General features: G+C 35.3%; 1 protein-coding gene across 1 annotated transcript in view; it reads right to left on the bottom strand.

The window, feature by feature from the left end:
* Nucleotides 1-7,461: 7,461 nt before the first annotated feature.
* Nucleotides 7,462-22,136, bottom strand: part of SNTG1 (syntrophin gamma 1) — a gene marked incomplete at both ends in the record, with an annotated part of 173,959 nt that continues 159,284 nt past the window's right edge. Inside the window, 2 exons of the mRNA XM_082284419.1 lie at nucleotides 7,462-7,620; nucleotides 16,545-16,655. Of these exons, the coding sequence (XP_082140545.1) occupies nucleotides 7,462-7,620; nucleotides 16,545-16,655 (270 nt within the window). The remainder of the gene's footprint in view (nucleotides 7,621-16,544; nucleotides 16,656-22,136) is intronic.

Below are 22,136 nucleotides of genomic sequence, written 5' to 3'. Positions count from 1 at the left end.
ATAAGAACCATGAATTTAAAGAAACTTATTCAATGACTGTATCCTAAAAAAATGTAATTACAAGAATTTTCATTTGAGGCTAAAATCTGTGGGGAAGATGTAAAAGATGTGAGATTAAAAATGATTAATTCAGAAGAAGATAGGTATTTCTAGAATGAAGAAACCTTTAAGTCCTGTGTGAGTCCATGCTCTCAATACAAAGTATAGTTTGTATTTAATGTGCAAATGAAAGTGGTGGCTATAACAGGATCCCTGTACATTTGGAATATACCTACTTCCAAGGTATTCCTAACTATAATATTCTATGTTTCTCTTCACCTCTTTTTTTAAAGATCTCTCTCCTCTCATTTTTTCTGCCCTTTCACTTAAATGGTGGTGGTATAAAAACAAACTTGGGACAGACAGGAACTTAACCAATGTGGCGGAGTTATGTATGTTTGCTAACCCACAACAGCCTAATCACTTCAGGGAATGAGGACTGAGAATTTTTTCAACACAAAGTATTAATCACACTTATGATTAGTTCATATTTCCCCCCCCCCCTCTTCAAGATGCTGAAAGGGATGGGGTCACCAAAGAAGATTTCCTTGGGTAGAGAACTGAGAAGGCAACCCCAGCCTCAGATCCAAGAAAGCCCTGGGGAGTGCTTTTGGAAGGCCTGAGAGAGAAAGGTGAGAGCAGCACTGTTGTAATGGAGCTTACCTGGCTTCTCCACACTGGGAACACAAAAAAGGCCTCAAAAATATGCCTGTGACATGTGCACTGCAGACTCTCACCCTAAATTGTCGAAAAGATATAAAGGTGCCTAAATGAAGACAGGGACTACCCATCTTCCAACATCTCTTCCCTCTCAGGGAAAAAGACAAACAAAATTAAACTCATTCAAGTTGGTTTTGCTCTAGTAGTTGCAACACCATTTGAAAACTGTTTGGTTTCAAAGATATACCAAAAATACCTTCAGGCACTGCAATATTGGGGCTAGGTTAATTTCAACCAAAACTAAGCACTTAAATGTCATTGGTAAAAAAATCTGGTAGTTGTGTGATAGTTGTAGGTTGAGCTTCATACCCAGGGAAGAGGAGGATATTTCCAAAATCCTAGTCAGGCATTAAGTGGGTGACAGGCCTTGTAGAAATCATCATACAAGTAAGGAATGGTCATTATTTCTATTAAAAAACCAGTTGTTGGGAAATAACTTTACCACCCCAGATTCTTCAAGCTTATTCTTGATTTCCCAGACTTGGCTTTCAATGATATAAAACTCATACACTCTATGACTGAATGCAAAAGATTAGTTAAAAAAGTATTTATTTTCTATTTTTTCTGTTATGTTCCATTACAAAAAGAAGCATAACAAAAACAAAACAGAAGATAGCATTTTATTAGTGGTACATTAATGAGCTTAAACAACTAGGTGACTTATGCTTTTCACAAATACATATTACAAACAATCACAAAACCTTAACTAAAAATGAAATAAATAATTTGAATAGCTGTTCTTATTTTTTTTAATATTTATAAAATATATAGCACTTTCTATTACATTTTTTCAGTCATTTTTATCCATAACAAATTAAAATTTATGACATATATTGCAAATATGCTAAAGGGATAAGAATAATTAAAAAAACCCTAAGTTCCTGGAGGTATGAAATAATAGATCTGTTAATGTTTATCAATTTATTATCATATATCCAGATTGTGCATACCCTGCAAAAATAGCCATTTCTTCAACTAATATACATATGTTTCTTTATAGTATTATAGGTTTTTAAATGTAAAGCTTCATGGATGTATGCTTCTGTTTTACAGTTGTGCCTAATATGTAACTTTCATTAATATATACTGAATATATTCCATTAGTATATACTAATATATAGACTCACACACACACACACATACACACACACACACACACACACACACACACTCTCATTGCATTATATATTAGCATATACTGAACAGTAAAAGAACAGTGAAAGAATTTCTATAACAGTTGGGATTCCTGTGGAGAAAGTTGTTGAAAGTGGAAGGCATGTATACCATGGCAAAAATTGACAAGGAAATGTAAATGAAAGCATTTTTTTTACATTATTCAATATATTTCAATAGATTATGTAATGTACTGTAATAATATACAGAATCTGAACAGAAATTTCTTTTTATTCCAGTATTCCTATGTATTTTTCTTTATGATTCCAAGAGGATATGAACCACTGTCTCTGCTAAACTTTCTGAAAATTGAGCCAAGCAAGTAGAAATATGTTGACATTACAGAACTTATTCCAGGAAAATAAAAAAATTTCCACCTAAGAACCCTCCAAGTCAGGAAAGCACTTAAGCACAGATATGACTTTATTTGCTATAACCTGAGAGTTAATCACACACTCAAGCACTCTTTTGCCCTTGCCATAATCCTTAACACTGTCCCCTGGCAGTGTATGAGGTTTAGAGGCTCCATTATGTAGCTAAGTACAGTTTTGCATCTGTCTGAGCAACAGGAGTGAGGGAACACGGAAGTGTGCTCGGGGACCCCAGAGCAAATATTCAGGTGTATGTTTGTGGCAGATGGGGAGAAAGATGCACAGGGAGAGGGCTGACCAGCATGGGGTAGCCTGCTTGCAGCCAATACTGTCCTGCTGTGGTGAGGGAAAAAGTGATGCAGAATAACCTGCCCTGGGCAGCATCAGCCTTTTTCAGCTTCATTCTGCCCCTTGCTGCAGCACAGCATCCCCCTTCAGGCACTAAGCTCCTGTGGGCTACACTGTGAAGCTCATCTTTTTAACTTTTTTTCCATGGTGCATGAGCAGCAGCTGCTACAGCCACAGAAAATGCTGGCACCCCAACCTGGCAGTCTTGCTGTTAGCATCTCAGAGGGGTTTTTCCTCTGGATTCGTTTTAGTTGGGCTGCATGGTCTGAAAGTGCATCAGGACCCAGAACCCATATAGATGTGATGCTTGTTTAGTGTCATCCTAAAAGAAACAGCTCATGTGCTTAAAGACTGCTCTGTGATAAGAAGAATTGCATGACTGGCTTTAGGCAGGAGCCTGGCTTAAAAAGCACATTTGTGATAAAATGAAAACACTAAAGTAGAAGCACGTCTAGTTCCTTAGAGAAACAGAGAGAGAGAGATGCATATGTGTGACCTTCAGAGATCTTAAGCTACATTCTCATCTTCTATTTCCCTTTTGAAGTGCCTCAAGTGCAACCTCAGGCATCTAAGACAGGTACTTGAATTTTGGGAACTTGAGTGAGTCTTTCATGTTTCCCATCATACTGAACTGGTCAGAGGTGAGCGTCTTAAGCTCGGACTCCTAACTGCCTGAGACAGAACTTTTAAAAATCAGCTTTAACTTTTTTTCAGACACAACACGTTTTCAGAGACCATCACATAAAGAAATGGAAAGTGAAATGCAGCGACTAGCGTTTTCAATATTAAAAATATTTCCAAAAGCTTTCTTGGAATTGCCAAGAAAGAATGAAAATTGATCTGAATTTCTAAGGTCAACACTTGTACATTCTCAAGATCTTAAGCCTTTTTAAGCATTTTGTCTGATACAAGAAACATCTTAAGTCATTGAATAAACCAAATTCCTTTTAAAGTAACAGGCTGCAGTGCTGACAACTACACGTTTAAGTGTGCACTTTGAGGCGTTCTGATAAGATGCCACTTCTAAAATAAATAAATATAATATTGTGGAATCAAGAACTAATTTAGAAAATAAGATTTTTCATTATTCTTTTCTCAAAGCATATTGATGCTGTATATTATTTATTTGCATTCTTAAACTTTAAATGATTTTTAAACTTTAAATGATTGGTTTTAAAAAACAACCCACTTACAACTAGCTCTTCTCCACAAAGTTCTTGTTGCACTTAATTAACATAATAAAATGACCAACAGCTAAAAAATATGCTGATTTTTATTTCAAAGGTGCCTTTGTGCTACTGGAATGCAAAGCTCTCTTGAAAATCTGTAACTGTTATTTTTAAAAATATGTAGGAAATGAAACATATTGATTTACTGATGAAATAAAGAATAAAATATATTCAAATTGGTAACAGTTTCATAATAATATTATGCTAACTTTATAACCTAGCATATGATTAGTGCTGTGAAGATCAGATAATCTAAAATTCCCATCATAAAGCAAAGCAAATCAACCCAAATATATTTATACTTAAGAGTACATATTTTTGGTATACTATATAACATCACTTCCATAGGCACAGTACCATAAAGAATTTTCTTTATTAAACTTGAAAATATCGTGACATAAAGAGAACAAATTACATATTATGCTATGGGTTGGTTGGTTGGTTTGCTCTTTCTTTTTAAAATATTTGCTTTCACTTGCACAAAGATTTTTAGCAAAAGCTGATGGCTCATTATAATTCTGTTTTTTCATTGTCAATGGGCTGTGTTGACTTACAAAATACTTGTATTCATGATATGTTATGTGTGACATGACAGGCTGCAACATGAAGCCTGAGTTTTAACATAGGAATTTGAAGTTCACTATGCTTTAAATAGGAACTTCTTGTAGGTATTTAAATGAAAAATGTAGCCATTTAATACATTTGTACATTTTATTTTGGTATTTCAGGATTAGTTATAACACAGAGTTTAAAATTTTGCATCTTTGGTTCAAGACTGAATTTCTGACCAAGTTGCTCTACAAGGGCAAGGTTGGAAGCAGAGTCACCTCTAATTCTGTGAGGGCACTGCACAAATGCCTGCTGTATTTACAAATCAACACTGACCTGCAAACAAAGTTATGACATCTTATATTCTCTCAATAACACTTTTCTTCTTGAAAATAAAAGTATTGATGAAGCTCTACCAGTTTAGCCTGTAAACCCCAGTTTACAGGCTAATGCATTTCTTAAATGTTTTGTATTTAATGCCCAGCTGCAAAAGTCTCGGTGATGAACACAGGTATTCTACAAACAGAATTCTTGATACAGATATTCAGGGTAGCCTGGTGGGGTCACAAAAGTTCATGTCATTAGCTCCTTTCTGCACAATGAGCATTTTTGTCTAAATTTTTGCGGAGGGCTTTCATATAACGCAATCCCTTCATCTACAGAAATTTGCAATGACTTTGACAATACTTTGTGCTGGTATGGGTTAATGCTACACTCATTCAAGCATATCTTTTAAACACCCCTCAGATTCAGTGATGCAACTGCACATAACATGAACAGTGGAAGGAAGAAAATTGAACCGGCAGCTGACCAGTTCTAGAGTCTGCTATTGCCAGCAGAGCATTTACTGAGGTGTTAGCACATGGCCACACTGTGACAGCTGAATGCCACAGCAGTGCAGAGAAAGGAAGGAGATGATATGGGAGCACTAAAAACTGTCATTCAAGAATATCAGGCTTCTGTTTTCAGACCTGTCAACGCTCTGCCAAAATTTGTGTTTCTGGTATATGCTTTCTAGATGAGGACAATGCCTGAGTTACCATTGTTAAACCTCTAAAATGGTTACAGCTTTAGATTCAAAATATCTGGGGTTTGTGTCAAGAGCAAGCTCAAGATCCTATGGACAGCCATGGTAGTTTTATCTGCCCTTCAGATGTGACCCCCTTATTTAGGGACAATTCTTATAAAAAAGTTCATGATGATCTCTATGAAAATGTTGGATTTTAATGACACTTAGAGTATTGAATACCTGGATTGTTGCATCATTCCACTGAATTTAGGATGGAAAATAAATGTGTAGCCCTTGGAGGTGTACTTGTAGAAAGTATGTGTGTACCAAAAGACATTTCAAAGTGATAAAAGAGTTGCCCTCCCCCAAACAGATTATTTGGAACTAATATCAAGTTAGATCAACTATATTTCAAAGCAATGTTATTCTCACACATGTAAATCCAAATATTTCTAATGCAAAGCAAAAAACAGAGACATGATTTGCTCCTACATTTCATTCATCTTTTGCCCCTGCCTTGCATTTTAAATTGTTCCCGTTTGGATAAGCTCTCCTCTGGCTTCACTTCTGAAGTATTAATCATAATACATAGAAAGGGAAGTGACAGAATTACTCTTTCTGCTAAACAAGGAAGATGGTGGCTCTATCTCATAAGTGTTACTACAAGTTTAAGTGGAGGGGGAAAAAAAGGTAGTTTTGATTTCAGTACAATAAACAGAAACCCCACAAACTACTACTGAAAATGTACACCTTTTTTCCATCATCTTTACTGGTGTGTGTCACAGCTCAAAATTAAATTATATTGCAAAATTGCAATTAAACAAAGTTGTTAATTTTAAATTTACGAGTCCTTCATATTTCATCATTAAATGATACTCTGGAACTAGAACTCAATCCAGAGTGATGCAATGGTCTTAAAAAGCACATAAATTATGCATTCTGTAATGTATTCTCTATAGTTTATTCAATTTATTCCCGTCTTTTACTATCTATATATATATAAATAATTTATTAAGAATTCAAAGGGTAAAATAATTTTTCAAGAATAATGTAAAATGTCTATTTGTTGAGAGTTTGAGTGGAACAAAAGTTCTACTTATGATGTGAAATGATAATGATGGAAACAATGTATTAGGTGGGTGGTCTCTGAAACAATTTCAAAACCTTGTGAACCAAGACTGTTAGATTTACAATATTCAACAATTGACAAAAAAAGAGGATGTAAATAGGTGACACAATATTTTTTGTAGTTGCATTAAATTTATAATTAAAACTAAATCCATATGCCGCTATTTTTACTTGAAGAAGTGGGACTTACTCATGAAAAAGTGTTTTTCCTTTTTGTGGCTTGTTTGTTTTGTTTTGTTTTTAATGTATCAGTCCAGTATGGCTATATCTTTGCTGTTGTTACTGTTAGATGGAGAGAACAAAATGGAAAAAGTAGCATGACTCCATGTATGAACACAAGTATGAATTTACAACAGTGCTAAAGTGCTTTCTTGTTTGAGGAGATACTTACACAACTGCCTTTTCATGCTTATCTCCTTTGTCACCATGTACTGTACGCCTGCTGCTTGCTCTCACTTATTATATAATGATAGGGCATCATGTTCATACTCAGAGTTTAGTATATTGTCATTAAAAAAAATCTGAAAACAGGAAAATGACAATTCCATTTGTGTATTATTACAGCAATTTGAAAATTTTATTAAATACTCAAGTGCTTCATTTCGCCATTTATTCCTTTGCTTCCAGTGTTGCTTAAAGCACTATGTAAGTACAAATAGATAATATTAAAAGCATATCCATCCTATTCTGGGGTTTTGACTAGGATTATTTACTGATGTCTTGCAGAACCAAGATGAAATTACGATCCCACGTGACCATTTATCTGCTGATGCTGCAAGATGTCTTGCCTCCAGGATTGGTTTCCACATACATGGTTCACCAAAGGTCTAAATCTTATGAATATTTATACATTTTTATGTCTCGTTGTTAAGTGGCAGTGCTGTCATGGGGGATATCAAGTAGAATACTTTAATTTGCCAGTACCAGAAGTTGTGGGAGCAGCAGAAGCTGTGGCTTGGCTGCCTACATACAAAGGGTCCAAACAAGCCACTTTGGCTGCAAAGAATGAGTGGATACAGTGAAGGACTGCAAACAGGTTAGAAAACTCCAGCTCCTGGAAGTGAAAAAAAAAAGATTAAACATGAAACAGAACACCCCACAGACATTTAACCAGGAATGAACCACTATACCAACAGCAAAAATTTTAATAACATGATGTAATTCTGCTAATGTGCCTTAATTCTGCATTATAGGGACTTAGACATGGAACATTCAGTAAATAATTGCTTGGAGGCTAAGATGGACAAATTTCTGAATTAAGTGCCTCCATAGAAATAGGAGATCCTGCTAGCTAAAGGGGAAAAAAAGTGACACTATATAATTTTTATTTTGCCTCAGGTTAATGCAAATCTGGCACTTTTGCAGGTTAATTTCGATAGAAATTTAATGGCTGCACTGTAACAGTCTACATACCTCTGGACTACTATTATTTAACCAACTTAGCCACAAAAATAACAATGTTAAGTTCCACATATATTACATTTGTTCATCATGTCTCCTCACACTATTAATCAGCTATTAAATCACACTATTAAATCAGCTCTTTTCTTACCTGTTCTTTAATATACATATATATATATATATATATATATATAAAAAGAGGACATATTTTCAAAACATGCTATTATCACACAGTGTTAATTTGGATCTGTTATTGGACTGAAAAAGGAACATACTCCATGTTTTAAATTTATTAGGAATATTATACAAATTCCTTATTTTTCTGCCATAATTTACATTTCTTTATAGCCCCCTCAGCATGTGACTAGACTAGCTTGGACTTTTTTAGACACCACTAGAGAGGAAATAAATAAAAACTACTTTTTTTTTTTTAACATATATAATTTTCTCCTTTATGTCTAATTGTCTTTATCTGATCAAATTTTTTAGGTTACCTTCAGTATGTGTTTTTGGAGCTGGTATATAATCAATAAGTATCTCTTGCATTTGAAAGCAATTACTGAGGTGCTTCAATATATATAAGTCTAGGGAAAGTGGTATAGAGTTTACATCTTTCTGCTTTGATTCACTGCCCATACAGATTTTTTCACTGCAACATGAAGCCAATAATTGATATCTGTGGTATATTCTACTTGTCTTTCTGTCTAGCATTGGTATTTCCAGGCTATGTAGTGCCAGGGCTTTGCTCTTTTTTTTTTAAGAGGAATATTGAAACTGTTGTAAATTCAATAAAAATTGCTAAATCTCTCTAAATGACATCAACCTGCAATTTTCTGCCTCTTGAGATTTCCTGGAAGACATTACTTTGTGGAATACACGGAGACATTCACAAACCCCTTGTGTGTGAGGGACAACAGTATGAAAGCAGACAGCTGGATGAGCAGATTGTCCAATGATGTACTGAATGGGTGAAACTTTGTTCAGGTCTCCTACAGCCTCAGCAGATGTCCTTCAGACATGCTCAGAAATAAATTGATAACATCCCACGAGGTTCTTTAAAATCCCCTGATGACCAATTCTCAATCAAGAAGATAAAGTTTATGCCAAGTTTCACAAACCTGCCAGCTGTGTCTATATAAAAAAAATCCATTTAGAGATATTCTCAGTTTTAAACCTGGAGAGAAGGGCAATTTTATCACTATGCCAAGGTGGATTTTTTTTCTCCCTCAAATTTCAAAATAAGAAAATTTATCATAGATAAGAAAACAGTGGACATTCAAAGATGAGGAAACAAGGAATTATGGAAGTTATTTCAGAATAACAACTGGGTCATTGGAAGTAAGTTACTTTTCAGTTAACTTCATTTTATTAATATATTTATTTACCCTTTTGGTACTATAAAAAAACACCTGAAGCTTAAGATAAGGGAATAAATATTTAGAGGAACTGTGAAATATTTTTAATATCAATTGCATGCATTATCTATAGAAAGGCTACAATTCCCCCTATCTCTCAACAAGATAATCATATTAAAACAAATGTTACAGTTTGAGAATTTTTGAAGTCAATTAGGTAAAGTGCAAGCTGAACGTAGTTACTATCATAATTACAGCTACTGGACACTGAATTTTCACAGTGCATGAGTATAATTATTACCAAGAGTTATCACAGGTGTTTCTGCAATAATAACACATCAGGAATATCCACTGCTCAATGGACCATCAAGGGAAATGGGTGAGGCAACAGAACAGCCTTTGAAGGTCCCACTTGATAACTGTTATTAATAGTAATGACACAATGTGGAAATTACCTTAAATGCAAAGAAGAGCATTAAGAAGTCAGCAAATGCTCAATTATTATTTGCAATGAAACATTATTCCTATTTCAATGAAGACATGCATTTTTAACTGGAAATTAAAGCAATGTGAAGCACAGTAGGCTGACTGGTGTGTGGCAAGTACATGAGGGCCTGATTAATGGCTGCAACTCAATTCCCAGGAGCCTGATTGATGGGAACAGGATCTATCAGGAGCAACACTTTGCAGGCAGATTAGCCTAATCACAAAACAGCTTAACAAACAGATAAGACTCCATGTAGAGCTGCTGACAGACAAAACATGCCCTCACTTCTGCTGGGAACTTGCACTTTTAGGTGCCCCCAGGTTGGCACTACTGCCAGCAGACAGGAACCCACAGGCTTTCGTGCAACCCCAGCCGCCCTGGTTGTTTCTGTATACACTCTGTCCTCAGCCATACTTTTGTCTGAATACACTCTCATCTAGGCAGGGTAGTGTGTACTGTACACACAGTTCAGATGAAGTTTCAAGTGAACAAACAAACTAACCATAAGAAACCTAAAGAAATACGCAGTTAAACTACTGAAGTTAAAACCAGTGGAGAAAGTCACATGTTCTGGATCCTCCAAAAAGCAAAGAAATCCTAATTTAAGCCACATCTACTTGTCCATGCACAAATACTTGATTTACTATTATTACAATTTCCAGACTGCTGTCCGTATACCTTACCTAAGACCCTACTTTCCTAGGAATATCAGTATACCCTCTGGTCTTCAAATTGTCTTTCTAAGCTATCTCTTGATTAAACTGCTCTCACTCTACATTGCTGTCAGTATATCAGAAACTTCCAGGTTATTAACCTGAACATTTGCCGGTCCTGCAGAGGACAATGTAAACAGGCAAAAAGAAATGTGAGGAAGATGCAGTCATTGAGAAGGTCAGAAGTGTATGGGAATTCTAGTAGCCTTTCACAAAGAAAGTCTGGATTGAAAGGACAGAGGAGAAAAGAGAAAACAGAAAGAGAGCTTCTCCAAAAAAGAACAAACCCCAGCAATCTCTTATTGCATTGCATTATACATATATTATGTAGTATGATACAACTACATAAATGATACATTTACAAAATCAGGCAACTGCATGTTTCTAAGTATCCACAGTATGCTTAAAAAGTCTTCTCTTTCATCCATATATAAACAGCTGATATGAGAAGATATTTGTTCATCAAAAGTGGTGTTACGTGGTTTCTCTATATTTGCAAAGAATCTGATCTAAAATAGATATTAGACAAATCACATGCAAAATATGGGGAAACTAAAAACTGAACCACACAAACCAGCACAAGTCAGAAATCTGAACTCAAAAATTCTGTACTCTAAATGTGAAGAGCATTGTGATGCTCACAGAAAAACCCTCAAGGCTAAGAACAAGGATTAATTTAAAATTGCATTTTGGAGAACAGACTTGAGCAGAAATGTCAGTCTGGAAAACGATGCAAACACCCATCAAGTCACCCTGCGACAGTAGAAATGGGGGCATTCTGTTCACAGTAATGTGATGAGTAGTCATTCAGGCTATTTAGATTAGATTTCTATACAAGATAATTTCAAGTACAAGTTAATTGGCTTTAATTAATACTAAGGTAGTATTAATTCATAGTAAGATTAATGTGAAATCCTTGAAGTTAAATTTCTTCCTTTGCAGATACCACATCTGTGCCTTCTTTGGTTTTCCATATTCAAATAGACAAAGACAATTGACTGGAGCTTCATCATGATAAACTTATTTTTGTACCCACTTCAGTTTTTTACTGCTCATCTTAGGAGTTCAGCCAATCTGTGAACAATAGCTCACCTGATGCAGCACAGCAGTGTGGCCTTACCTGAGTTTTTCTGACAGAACTGTTGTGCTGCAAGTTGGGGGAGGTGTAAGCACAGACTGAAGTGTAGCTTTTGAGTTACACATGTTTTACAAAGCACAGAGACTCAGTTCACAGTTTGGTGAAAATTCAATATGTAATAAGATGCTGGTTTTTATACACATTACTTACTGCTATGTTTGGAGGCACATATTTATATCTCAAAACAGGAACTCTCTCTATTTTGTCAGAAAAGCCTAATACTTAAGTAAAATTGAAGATAACAGCACTCTGAGTTTATTACAGTCCTGAGATTGTGTATCACCTCTGGAAGCTGCTGTGATACTATTGAGGCACTAATGGATCATTAAACAATAGCTAAACAAACAGGTAAACAGATAAGTAACTAGATAGGAAGGTCTAAGTGAATCCCTTTGTGCCTTACAGACACAGAGAAAGCTTTGCCCTTCTGTGCTTAGTTTTTTTTAACCCAAGCCAAACAGCTCAGTAAGAACAAATACAGGGACACATTGGCTCCACATTCTGTCAAGCTGACAGCTTTATTTTGTAGCTCTCACTCATAAAAATTTTGTCTCACTGAGCAAACTTGTGCAATATCTCCTGCTGAGTGACAGCCGGGAAATAACCTACAGATTGGAATGTCTAAGGGGTATCAGTGATTAATGTTGCCCTTAAGTGGTTTCCTTGTCAGAAACCACTTAGACCTTGCCTTAGATACCTTTTAAGTTAGGTGTTTGCTTTCAGGCACCCTGCCATAGACCCACTGGTGTGACCTATGATAATTATTGTTCAGATTTTTAGACTGGAACTGCTTAAATCCATGAGGAAACACTTCTTTTATTCTAAATTATATATCTTTGTAGTAATATGATTTAACTTAGAGAGAAGCCAAACAAAAGCATGAGAGCAGTGTCTCTACCAAAAAAAAAAAAAAAAAAAGGCAGTATTTGGAATGTATAAATACCTAAAACTATTTTAAAGCTGAAAAGAACTGTACAGAGAAATAAATTAAACTGTAACCAAATCTTTAGCACCTGTTGTATGTCTCAAAGCATACCATTTTGAATTTTTAAGTCAGGCATTAAGCAAACTACAAAAAAAATTTGTTATAAAAATATTAGCTATTCAGTGTCAGCGAAGGACTTTCTTTCACTTAGGAATATAAACTCTGGTGGCAAGTGCTTTTCTCAACAACAACAAAAAAGTTAACTGATGAATGCATGTGGTGCTGAACGTTATCCCAAAATGTATTTTGCCTAGATTTTTCTAAGGTTAACACTGATATCTCTGTATATTCACCAGAATACAGACGAGATGTTGGACAATTATGAAGATAATATGGTTAAAATTTAAAATACTGATGCATACCTACTTTTTTCCCAAGCAATGCATATCTACAAGTTGAAATGCATTTCTAGAATAAAAAAAATTTATCTAAGTATGGATCAAAATTCAATAGCTGAGCAATCTGACACTCTTGATTCTACAGATCATGAGCAAGTGTTCTAAAGCTAAAGAGTATTATCACACAGGTTCAACGTGCCATAATCACACACACCTGGGAAAGCATGAGATACACAAAATGTTCAGTATTATAAATGAAGGAAGACAGGAAGCATTTGGATTTTGATAACTCATATTTTTCTGTGAAGCAATTATACAGAATCATCAAATCATCTAGGTTGGAAGGATGTTTAAGATTATCAAGTCCAATGGTTAATCCAGAACTGCCAAGTCCACCACTAAAACATGTCCCTAGGTGCCATGTCTACACATCTACTCCGTCCCTCTGGGGATGATGATCCTGCCACTTCCCTGGGCAGCCTGTTGCAATGATTGACAACACTCCTGGTGAAGATATTTCTCCTAATATCCAATCTAAACCTCCCCTGTGCAACTTGAGGCCATTGCATTTTGTCCTATTGCTTGTTACTTAAGGGAACAGGCTGACCCCACCTAGCTACAATCTCCTTTCAGACAGTTGTAGAGAGAAATGAGATTCCACCTGACCAGCCTTTTCTCTAGGCTAGACACCCTCAGCTCCTAATCAGACTTGTGTTCCAGACCCTTCACCAGCTCTGTTGCCCTTCTCTGGACTCACTCCACCACCTTAATGTCCTTCTTGTAGTGAGTGGCCCAAAACTGAACACAGTATTTGAGGTGTCTGGAGAGTTACCTGCCATGCCCTGCTTCCACATTACTGCTTGGGAACGAGTAGTGAAGAGCCCTAATACATTGGTGTAACAGCTCCTCAAATTTTTGGTTTTATTCTCTGCTGAGTTCTCATTTCATGACATTCTGATTATTCCCCGTGTATTATAACTGGGGAAAAAAACAAATAGAATCATAAAGAAAATGTTACACTCTATTTCCTGTTACAGCAGTGGGTCTCCAGGCCAGCTGCAAAACAGAGCTACATTTAACAGGTGATGATAGCTGTGGTCATGAATATTCATCACAACCTTTAACAGATGTTTTACAAAAGTTCCATCCTCTGATTTCAAATGAAGCCTGCATACAGTATTCATGAAATCTGGCATTACAAGCATTTCTGAAAATCTGATTACTGTTTCCTAATGACTCAACAGTTCCACAAATAGCTATACCTCTAACTCAGGAATGTAAAGCAAAAAAAAGTAGAGGCTAGACTGTTCCACCTCTCCTCATGCTGAATAGCACTTTAAATCTATGAAAGGTTTAAATGATACACAAGGGGGTTATCCACAAAATTTTAAGCTAACCAGTGCTGAAAACATATTACCCAAGAACCTTCACATTCATTTCACAGACACATTTATCTACATTTCTTAGACTAAGCATTTCTTAGACTTGATGTGTAAACAAATTGGAATGGATAGAACAGCTCATTATAAATGCCACAGCACCTTCCAAAGAGAATATAATCTGACTTCTTTGCATATAGTTGCCATGCTTTGATCACCAAGAAAATTAATTAAAAGCAACAAATTTTTATTTCCAAATTGAGTAATGTGAACGTTTAAATTTATAGTAAAGAGGAGCAACCAGGGAACATGACAGCATATTAATAAGCATGCTACCAGGCTTGTATTAATACTCTGCTTTCATAAGGTGGAAAGTAGAATTTCTACCTTAATAAAAGTTTGGCAGAAGTTTTTAGAACTCAATTTGAGTGGGAATAACAACAGGTACAATAAAGGCACCAGGATACCTCTAAGGCTTATGTATATCCAACATACTTATGTATCTCTAAGTGATTTATATGACAGATATAATTTAAAACATGAAACAAAAAAAAAAGAAAACTTTTTTTTTTTTCAAAAATTAGATTTCATTCTTTGGTTTTATTTTTTTAAAAATGTAATTCAGTATTAAAAATTTATTCTAGTTTTACCAATTAAAAAAAAAAAAACGAAACCAAAAGCCCCCAAATCCCCAAACACCCCAACAGTGTGCAATTCTTGGACTCTTATGAATTTTCGTCAGTGCTAAAATCATGTCTAATATGACAGAAATAGAAGAGAGATATTAGAAAAATAATGATGATTTTCATCCTTCATCTGTACATAAGAGCATGATAAAAGTTTACAATTACTTCTTTAAGAGAAAGTCATCCTCATGACATTATCTTAAGCTTTATTTTCTTATTAAAGCTGAAAAAAACCTTCTTTACTATTAAAAAAATTTCTGAAGGAAATCAGAAATAACATATTTATCCTTGAGATGCAGCAGAACATGAAAGTATCAAAACCATGGTCCTCACATTTTATTGCCATTGATTTAATGGGAATTATATTTAATGGGAATTATATGTAATGGGAATTATATTACATACCTTTATTTTATTGAGTAAAACATTCAAAATCAAGTAATAGCTGCTGGGTAGAAAATAATTAACACCAAACATAAAGAGACATGGAGGAAGAAAATATAGATGCTTAATGTAGCTATTGGCCTTCAAACTCATAACTGCCCCCAAAACAATGCATTTTTTTCTTTATATAGTTTTTTATAAATGTTATTATTATATGTAGAGTATTTTATATTCTGCATATTTAGCACTTACGGACAATTTATTTAACCATTTCCTTTTTGCTCATGGAACCGTATTGTTATCACATTCACTCAGCAATTTTTTCTCTGACATGGTGAGGAAAAATGGCTTTATAAAGTAAAGGCTTTAAAAACAAGGCTTAGACGTGGACAAGAAAATAGTCTTCAGGTTTACACTAAAATTTGAATTCTAGTCAAAAAAGAACTTTAAGCTGACTCTAAGGCAGTTCCACTTATCACAGACCTGGGGAGATCACTTCTCATATATATTGGGACAGTGAATGCCCTTATCCTCAAAAGACATAAACTGAAGTAAGCATAAATCTCTCACGGCTATAGTTTTCATGAACTAACTCTTCAATCAAAAGCACAACTGAAAATACAACTTTTCTGATTTTGCATTAGAGACAGACACAATGCTTCAGTCTTGTAAGGAAATATATATTTAATCCACTTTTTTTTCTCTTTGAGAAATAAAAACAGATTTTAAACCTTTGCTGAGTTTTGTTCCCAGGTTGACTTAAGGATATATTTTCCACCATTTCTTCATGATACAATTATAGGGTGAAAACCACTGTATTCAAGCTCTCAGCTTTATCACAATGACAAAGAGGAGTGTTGGAAAACATGCCTAAACCCACATATCCCATAAATCCTGTATTTTATTATTTTTAAATCTAATTACACCTTTCGAAAGACTTTTAACTAGATAAAAGTAGTTTGTTCAGTTTTCTTCAATTTCATTGGTTTTCTTTGCATTCTTTGTGCATTAACCTAATATTTCCAAGTTACTTAGTTTATTACACTCCTCTACTCCCCTAGCTGCTTTGAAAATTGCATATCACCTTTATACAAACAACATATTATTTTTACCTTCGCTTCAATTTGTTTAGTATCTTGGTTTTGGAACAAAAATTTGATTTTGCTCTTCCCATCATCTGAAGAACCTTTGAGCTGGGAAAACTTGTACCTCCAAAGCACAGCCTAAAGGGAAAAAAATAAGAACAAACAAATATAAAAAAATCTTACACAAGCAAGTCAATGTAGTTATCACTGAAAATTGCATTAGAAATAGCTGATCTCCTTCCACTTCCACAGGAACTTTTAACACCTCTATGGTACATACTTAAATAAATGTAGTGTTCTGTGGTCAGATGTCCCTTTAACCATACAGATATATTATGCTTTGGCAGTGCTTGAATAACATCTGTCAGAATACATTTTTGAAATTTACCCTGAAATGCCTTTATCTGCTTTTAATACTGATTAAACAAAAAAGAGAAGGACTTTTTCCACTGATGATCTGTGGATTACCTACTCTATCTGAAGTGTTGATCTGACATACAAGCCCCCACTTTCCGTATTAAAAGAGTCAACTATTAACATAAAGGGCATGTCATACTAAAAACAAATACCTATTTTTAAATGATAAAATATCAAAAGAAAGCTCTGTAATGAGAACATATTTCGAGTTTATTTATGAGAGCTCTAATGAGGAATTTGAGCAAATCATTAATTCTAAACATATCAGTGGCCTTTCAAGTAATTATATTATGAATTGCATTGTCTTGTTGAAAAAGACAGACTGCCTTACAAAATAAATATACAATTAAGAAAATTTACAGCTCTCTAGAAAAACATCTTTTAAAAAACATATCTAGTGTGGATTTATGTAGAAAAACCAGTTTCAAACTACTTTGCTTAAAAATGGAAAAGAGCTATTTTTTTTGCAAAGCTTTTCAACATCATTTAAAGATATCCCCCACCCTCCAGATATTTTGGATTGTTAAAATTTTTCATTGTGATTCCAATAGTATTTCACATAATTAGGAGGTCATCATCACTCACATTGTACTACTACTTTGATGAACTTTAGTTTCACAGGCACTGAACAACACAGAAACTTAAGGCAACTCTCTTGTCTAAGGGTTTGTAAATTATTTCCTCTCAGCAGTGTAGAATGACACTTCCACCTGTGCCCTTAGTCTTTATCTATGAATGATTTACTGTCTACTGGGAATTAAACAGAATATGGGGGAGGTCAAATTTTTAACTGTCCTAAATCTATGCAGGCCCCTTGGCCTCAGGATGTCTTGATCTCTATGTCAATGACTGGCAAAAATCTCAACCCTGCACCAAGCTGAATAAAGTTTGCTGTGTTTGTCTTAGCAACCTGATGAGAAAAGAAACCACAAGGGCAGCATCTTAACTGTGCACTAAACACAAAGCAAGCACTAGAATTTTTCTCCAAAATTCTCTCTATATTGTTGCCCCTTCCAGATAAAAAGAAGAACCCTAGTCTCAGCACCACTTTCATTCTCTGTGTGCATGTGACATCTGCCATAAACAGAGTAAAGGACATTCTGTTACAGATAAAACTAGAGGAATTTGGCAGTTTATGTGAAAATATATCCTATTTGTTTCAAATGTTGTCCTCCTGAGCCCACCAATACCTGCTACAAAAAATAGAATAGTTTCCCTCATCCCTGTGTGTGTGCAATTCCTTTGACCTTGTTTGAGCAAAGATGTTTATTTATATTGTACAAATAGTGAGGTAAGAACAAAACAAAGCAAAACAACCCAGTACATAATATCAATCTGGTAGTTTTATTGCTACCTACTTTGTAAACTCCTTTTTATTTTACAGATCTATGTAACTCAACAAATCTTGTCAGAAGACCAAAACCATTGCCTTTCCGCAGGGACAGAAAATCCACTTAAGTATACCATTTCCTGGATGAGAAATGTAAAGGCCACTGATAGTCTCTATCTCAAGAGAAAACAATCAAAGCAACGAGCTATCATCTTTCTCTTCTCTGATGACCTATGGAGAGGCCAGGAGAGAGATGTAGCATTAACAAGAACCCTTAGATGTGCAGGCAAAATCCCAGAGTACCTGGCCTTATTCCAAGTCAGATTAAGTTGGAATGAAGATGAAGGATGTATAGAACTTTGGTACTTTGACATCTCCACGCAGTTTTGCCATGCCTTTCGTTCCCATTTAGAGGAAAGAGAATGACAGTCACACCAAAACACAGGCACAACTCAGGAACACACTTCAATACATGCATAACATTGGTTTTGGACACTCCTACTTGGCAAGGGCTCTTACTTAAGGACACTGCAAAACCAGGTCCATAGTGTGGAGAGAACTAATCCCAACAGAACTGTACTTCAACATCAAGATACTAAAACAAGCTCCTAGAACTGACAGTCTCTGCAGAGACCACTAAATACTCTTCATCTAAAGTGTGAAGAGTAAAAATGCTATTGACAATGCATTAAATGATTCCCACATGAAAGAACTATCTGCTCCTTTTGAGTGTTCTTTAACAAATTACACACCCTTTCCCTCAAAGATTTCCACACATGGGGACGGTGTTTTACAAAAATAAGAATAGGGAAAAGTGAGTTTCAAGTTACTAAGTCAGGAATACAAAGTAGTTCGAGCTAGTCACCCTGGCTATTTCTTTTTCTAGAGAATCCCTGAATAACAATTCCTACCTTCTGGTTTAAACTGGGAAGAACTGGTTCATTACGATAAACTCTGGATGTGTGTCTACTTCAATATACTATACTACATTAAAAGTGTAACAGCTAGCTTAAACCATTTAAATTAGATGTTCGAATTCTAGATAGCAAAAATTGGGTAAATTAGTTAATCATGTGCCCAGTAAGATAGATTTAAATCCTTTCTCCTACAAAGAGGCTGAAGTGCTACCCTGTGTAGCCAGAACTGCACATTTTGCTTGTGTAGCACATGTATCAGGGATGCAGAATGCTGTGACCACAGTCACATTGCTCTTAAAATAAAGAATCTTGGGGATCACTGGATTAATTCCTCTGGTTTTATATGTTCTGAGTGTGGTTCTTTTCTTCTTTTCGTTTTCATTGCTGCAAAATCCATAAGCAGTGAACAGGGAACAGACTTATCCTTTTTCAATGACTACTTCATGATGCCAAAGTAAGAAAGGAGAGACCAGAACCGCTCACCTGAGCACCCAGTTTCACACAAACGTGCAACTACAGCAGAGACATTAACACATGAGAGACAGAGAGTTTCATGTGTTGTCTTTCATCTTCCTGTGGGCTGGCTTCAGTGTTACAGTGCTCACTGGGGTGACTCTTCTGAATTCTAGTTTTAAAGGCTAATTCTCCTGCATAAGTCATAGATATCCTTGGGAATACTGATCAACACCAATGTCACAGTCATTTTTTTTTCATGTTTTTGAACATCAGAGCTCCTCAGAACCATTTGTTGAATGCTTGCCTCAGGAAGTCAACATAGGCTGTTATCATTTTGTACAAATATATATATGTATACGTAGTGACTCTTAACCAATAAGTACACTTGTAAAACATGCTGGCTTTTTCACAAACTGGTAAACACCTAAATCTGTGTCACATAAATTATTTATAGATCAATTTTCAGGAATTATGAAATATAAGCAGAAGTACTTACTGGTTTGAAGGTGCAGTATTACTGATCTCAACACTCATAGGGCTACTTTTAGCTGATAAAACCAGCCTTTTCTCTTCAAGTACTTCCCTCAGTAACTGTGCATAACCTGCATCACTGAGAATATTTTGCAGGTCTAGATACAGTACTTATAGGAAGCAATAAATTTTTGTTTGCCCTAAAATAGATTTGACAAATGGACCAGGTGCCAATTCCTTTTAAAGCACAAATTGCAACCAAATTAAAAAAGATTCTCTTGTAGACAGTGGCATTAATTACTCATGAGGACCCTGACACTCCTTTCAAGTTGTGGCACAAAATGTTATGATGCCTTGATGGAAGACGAAGAGGAAAACTCAGTATGCACTATTTATTGCCTTGAAAAGTGAACTCTCATTTAATGAGTAGAGATAGAATTTGGGAACAGCAGCAAGCAGTCCAATTCAGCAAGAGGAGACCAAGGCATACACTGAAAATACCACCAGCACCACAATTTGCATACTACTAGTGTGGTTGCAGAAAATCTGACATAATTAATCCATGTCTTGAAAAATGCACTGTAAGAAGACAATCTCTTTGAAAAAACACAGCATGTATCATGCATAAAATTGGAAACAACCAGTAAGATATAAATCCTTTTCTCAATTATTATTCATATATTGCTTAGGCTGCTTTTTGCATTTTAAACCATTTAATAAAATTAACTTCAAAGAATACCAGAATGCAATGCAAACAAATAAACTGTGTAGACAAGCAGACAAATTAGATTTAAGACTCCTCTTGAGATGTGATTAAATTATTGTAATAACAAATAATCAAAAAGCAAAATCCTATATTCACTGAAATTAACAGGATTTTTTTTCCTGTGACATATCTGGGACCAAGATTTTTCACCAATACTTTTTAATGAGAAATATTTTATTTATAAGTAATCATCTAGGACTCATTTGTGCTAGTCTTTGCAAACAAATTGCTGCCTATTATCTTCTGCTAGTGTTATTCTGCTATAATTAAAAAAGGATGCTCTCTGACTGTGTATTTTTATTTTATACTTCGTACATAAATGCAACATATAAATGACACATGGAAGAAAAGCTACTGACTTCTATACCTGCAATACAGTCACACAAATGAAGAAAATTATATTGTTTCTATTCTTAGCAATAGTGATAGGTCTAGAACACATATTCTGCAAGGCACCTTAGAAAATACTTTCACATTCATATTCTATGTCAGTTTGCTACTCATTCCCAGAATCTTGGACTAAACCACATAAAATTTTGATGAGGTGACATCAGACAAAATCACTTTCCACCTAGGTAATGGCATCAGGAATGTGGAAATACATCGTAACTGTAACTGTCTTTGTTGGGGCTATGACTAGGAATATTCATCAGGGATTTTGTTTTGTTTTGGGTCAAGGAGTTTGTTCTAATCCAAAGAGAGACCGGATTATCAAACAAATACAGAATAAATAGGTGACTGTTTTTACTTACCATGCTCTAAGGATAGTCAAAGAAATATAGATGTCTGACTAGTCCATGGCTCTGGCATAGATATATCATTTAGGATACAGAGGGCATTATGCATTGGCACTAGGAAAGAAACAAGAATCTCCAACCAGAGCAGATTTATTTTATGTCCTATGAATTCAGTGATTAACTACCTTCAACTTATTATTTAACAGTTTTGTCTCTTCTGTGTTGAATTATCCACTGTGAACGAACTCTCTTCTTGCAGAAAGACTATTACACTTAACAAACTTGAGCAATAGTGTTTGCACCACGTAGTACAATGTCATAATTTCACCTGCCAGTGAAGCCACATGAGGAACAGCTGAGGTCACTTGGTCTGTTCAGCCTGGAGAAGAGAAGACTGAGGGGAGACCTCATCATAGTCTACAACTTCCTTGTAAGGGGAAGAGGAGGGGCAAGCACTGATCTCTTCTCTGTGGCGACCAGTGACAGGACCCAAGAAAACAGCCTGAAATTGTGTCAGGGGAGCTT

Source organism: Coloeus monedula (genome assembly GCF_965178545.1).
Source record: "Coloeus monedula genome assembly, chromosome: 1".
Classification (NCBI taxonomy): domain Eukaryota; kingdom Metazoa; phylum Chordata; class Aves; order Passeriformes; family Corvidae; genus Coloeus; species Coloeus monedula.
This window is presented reverse-complemented; position numbering and strand designations above follow the sequence as displayed.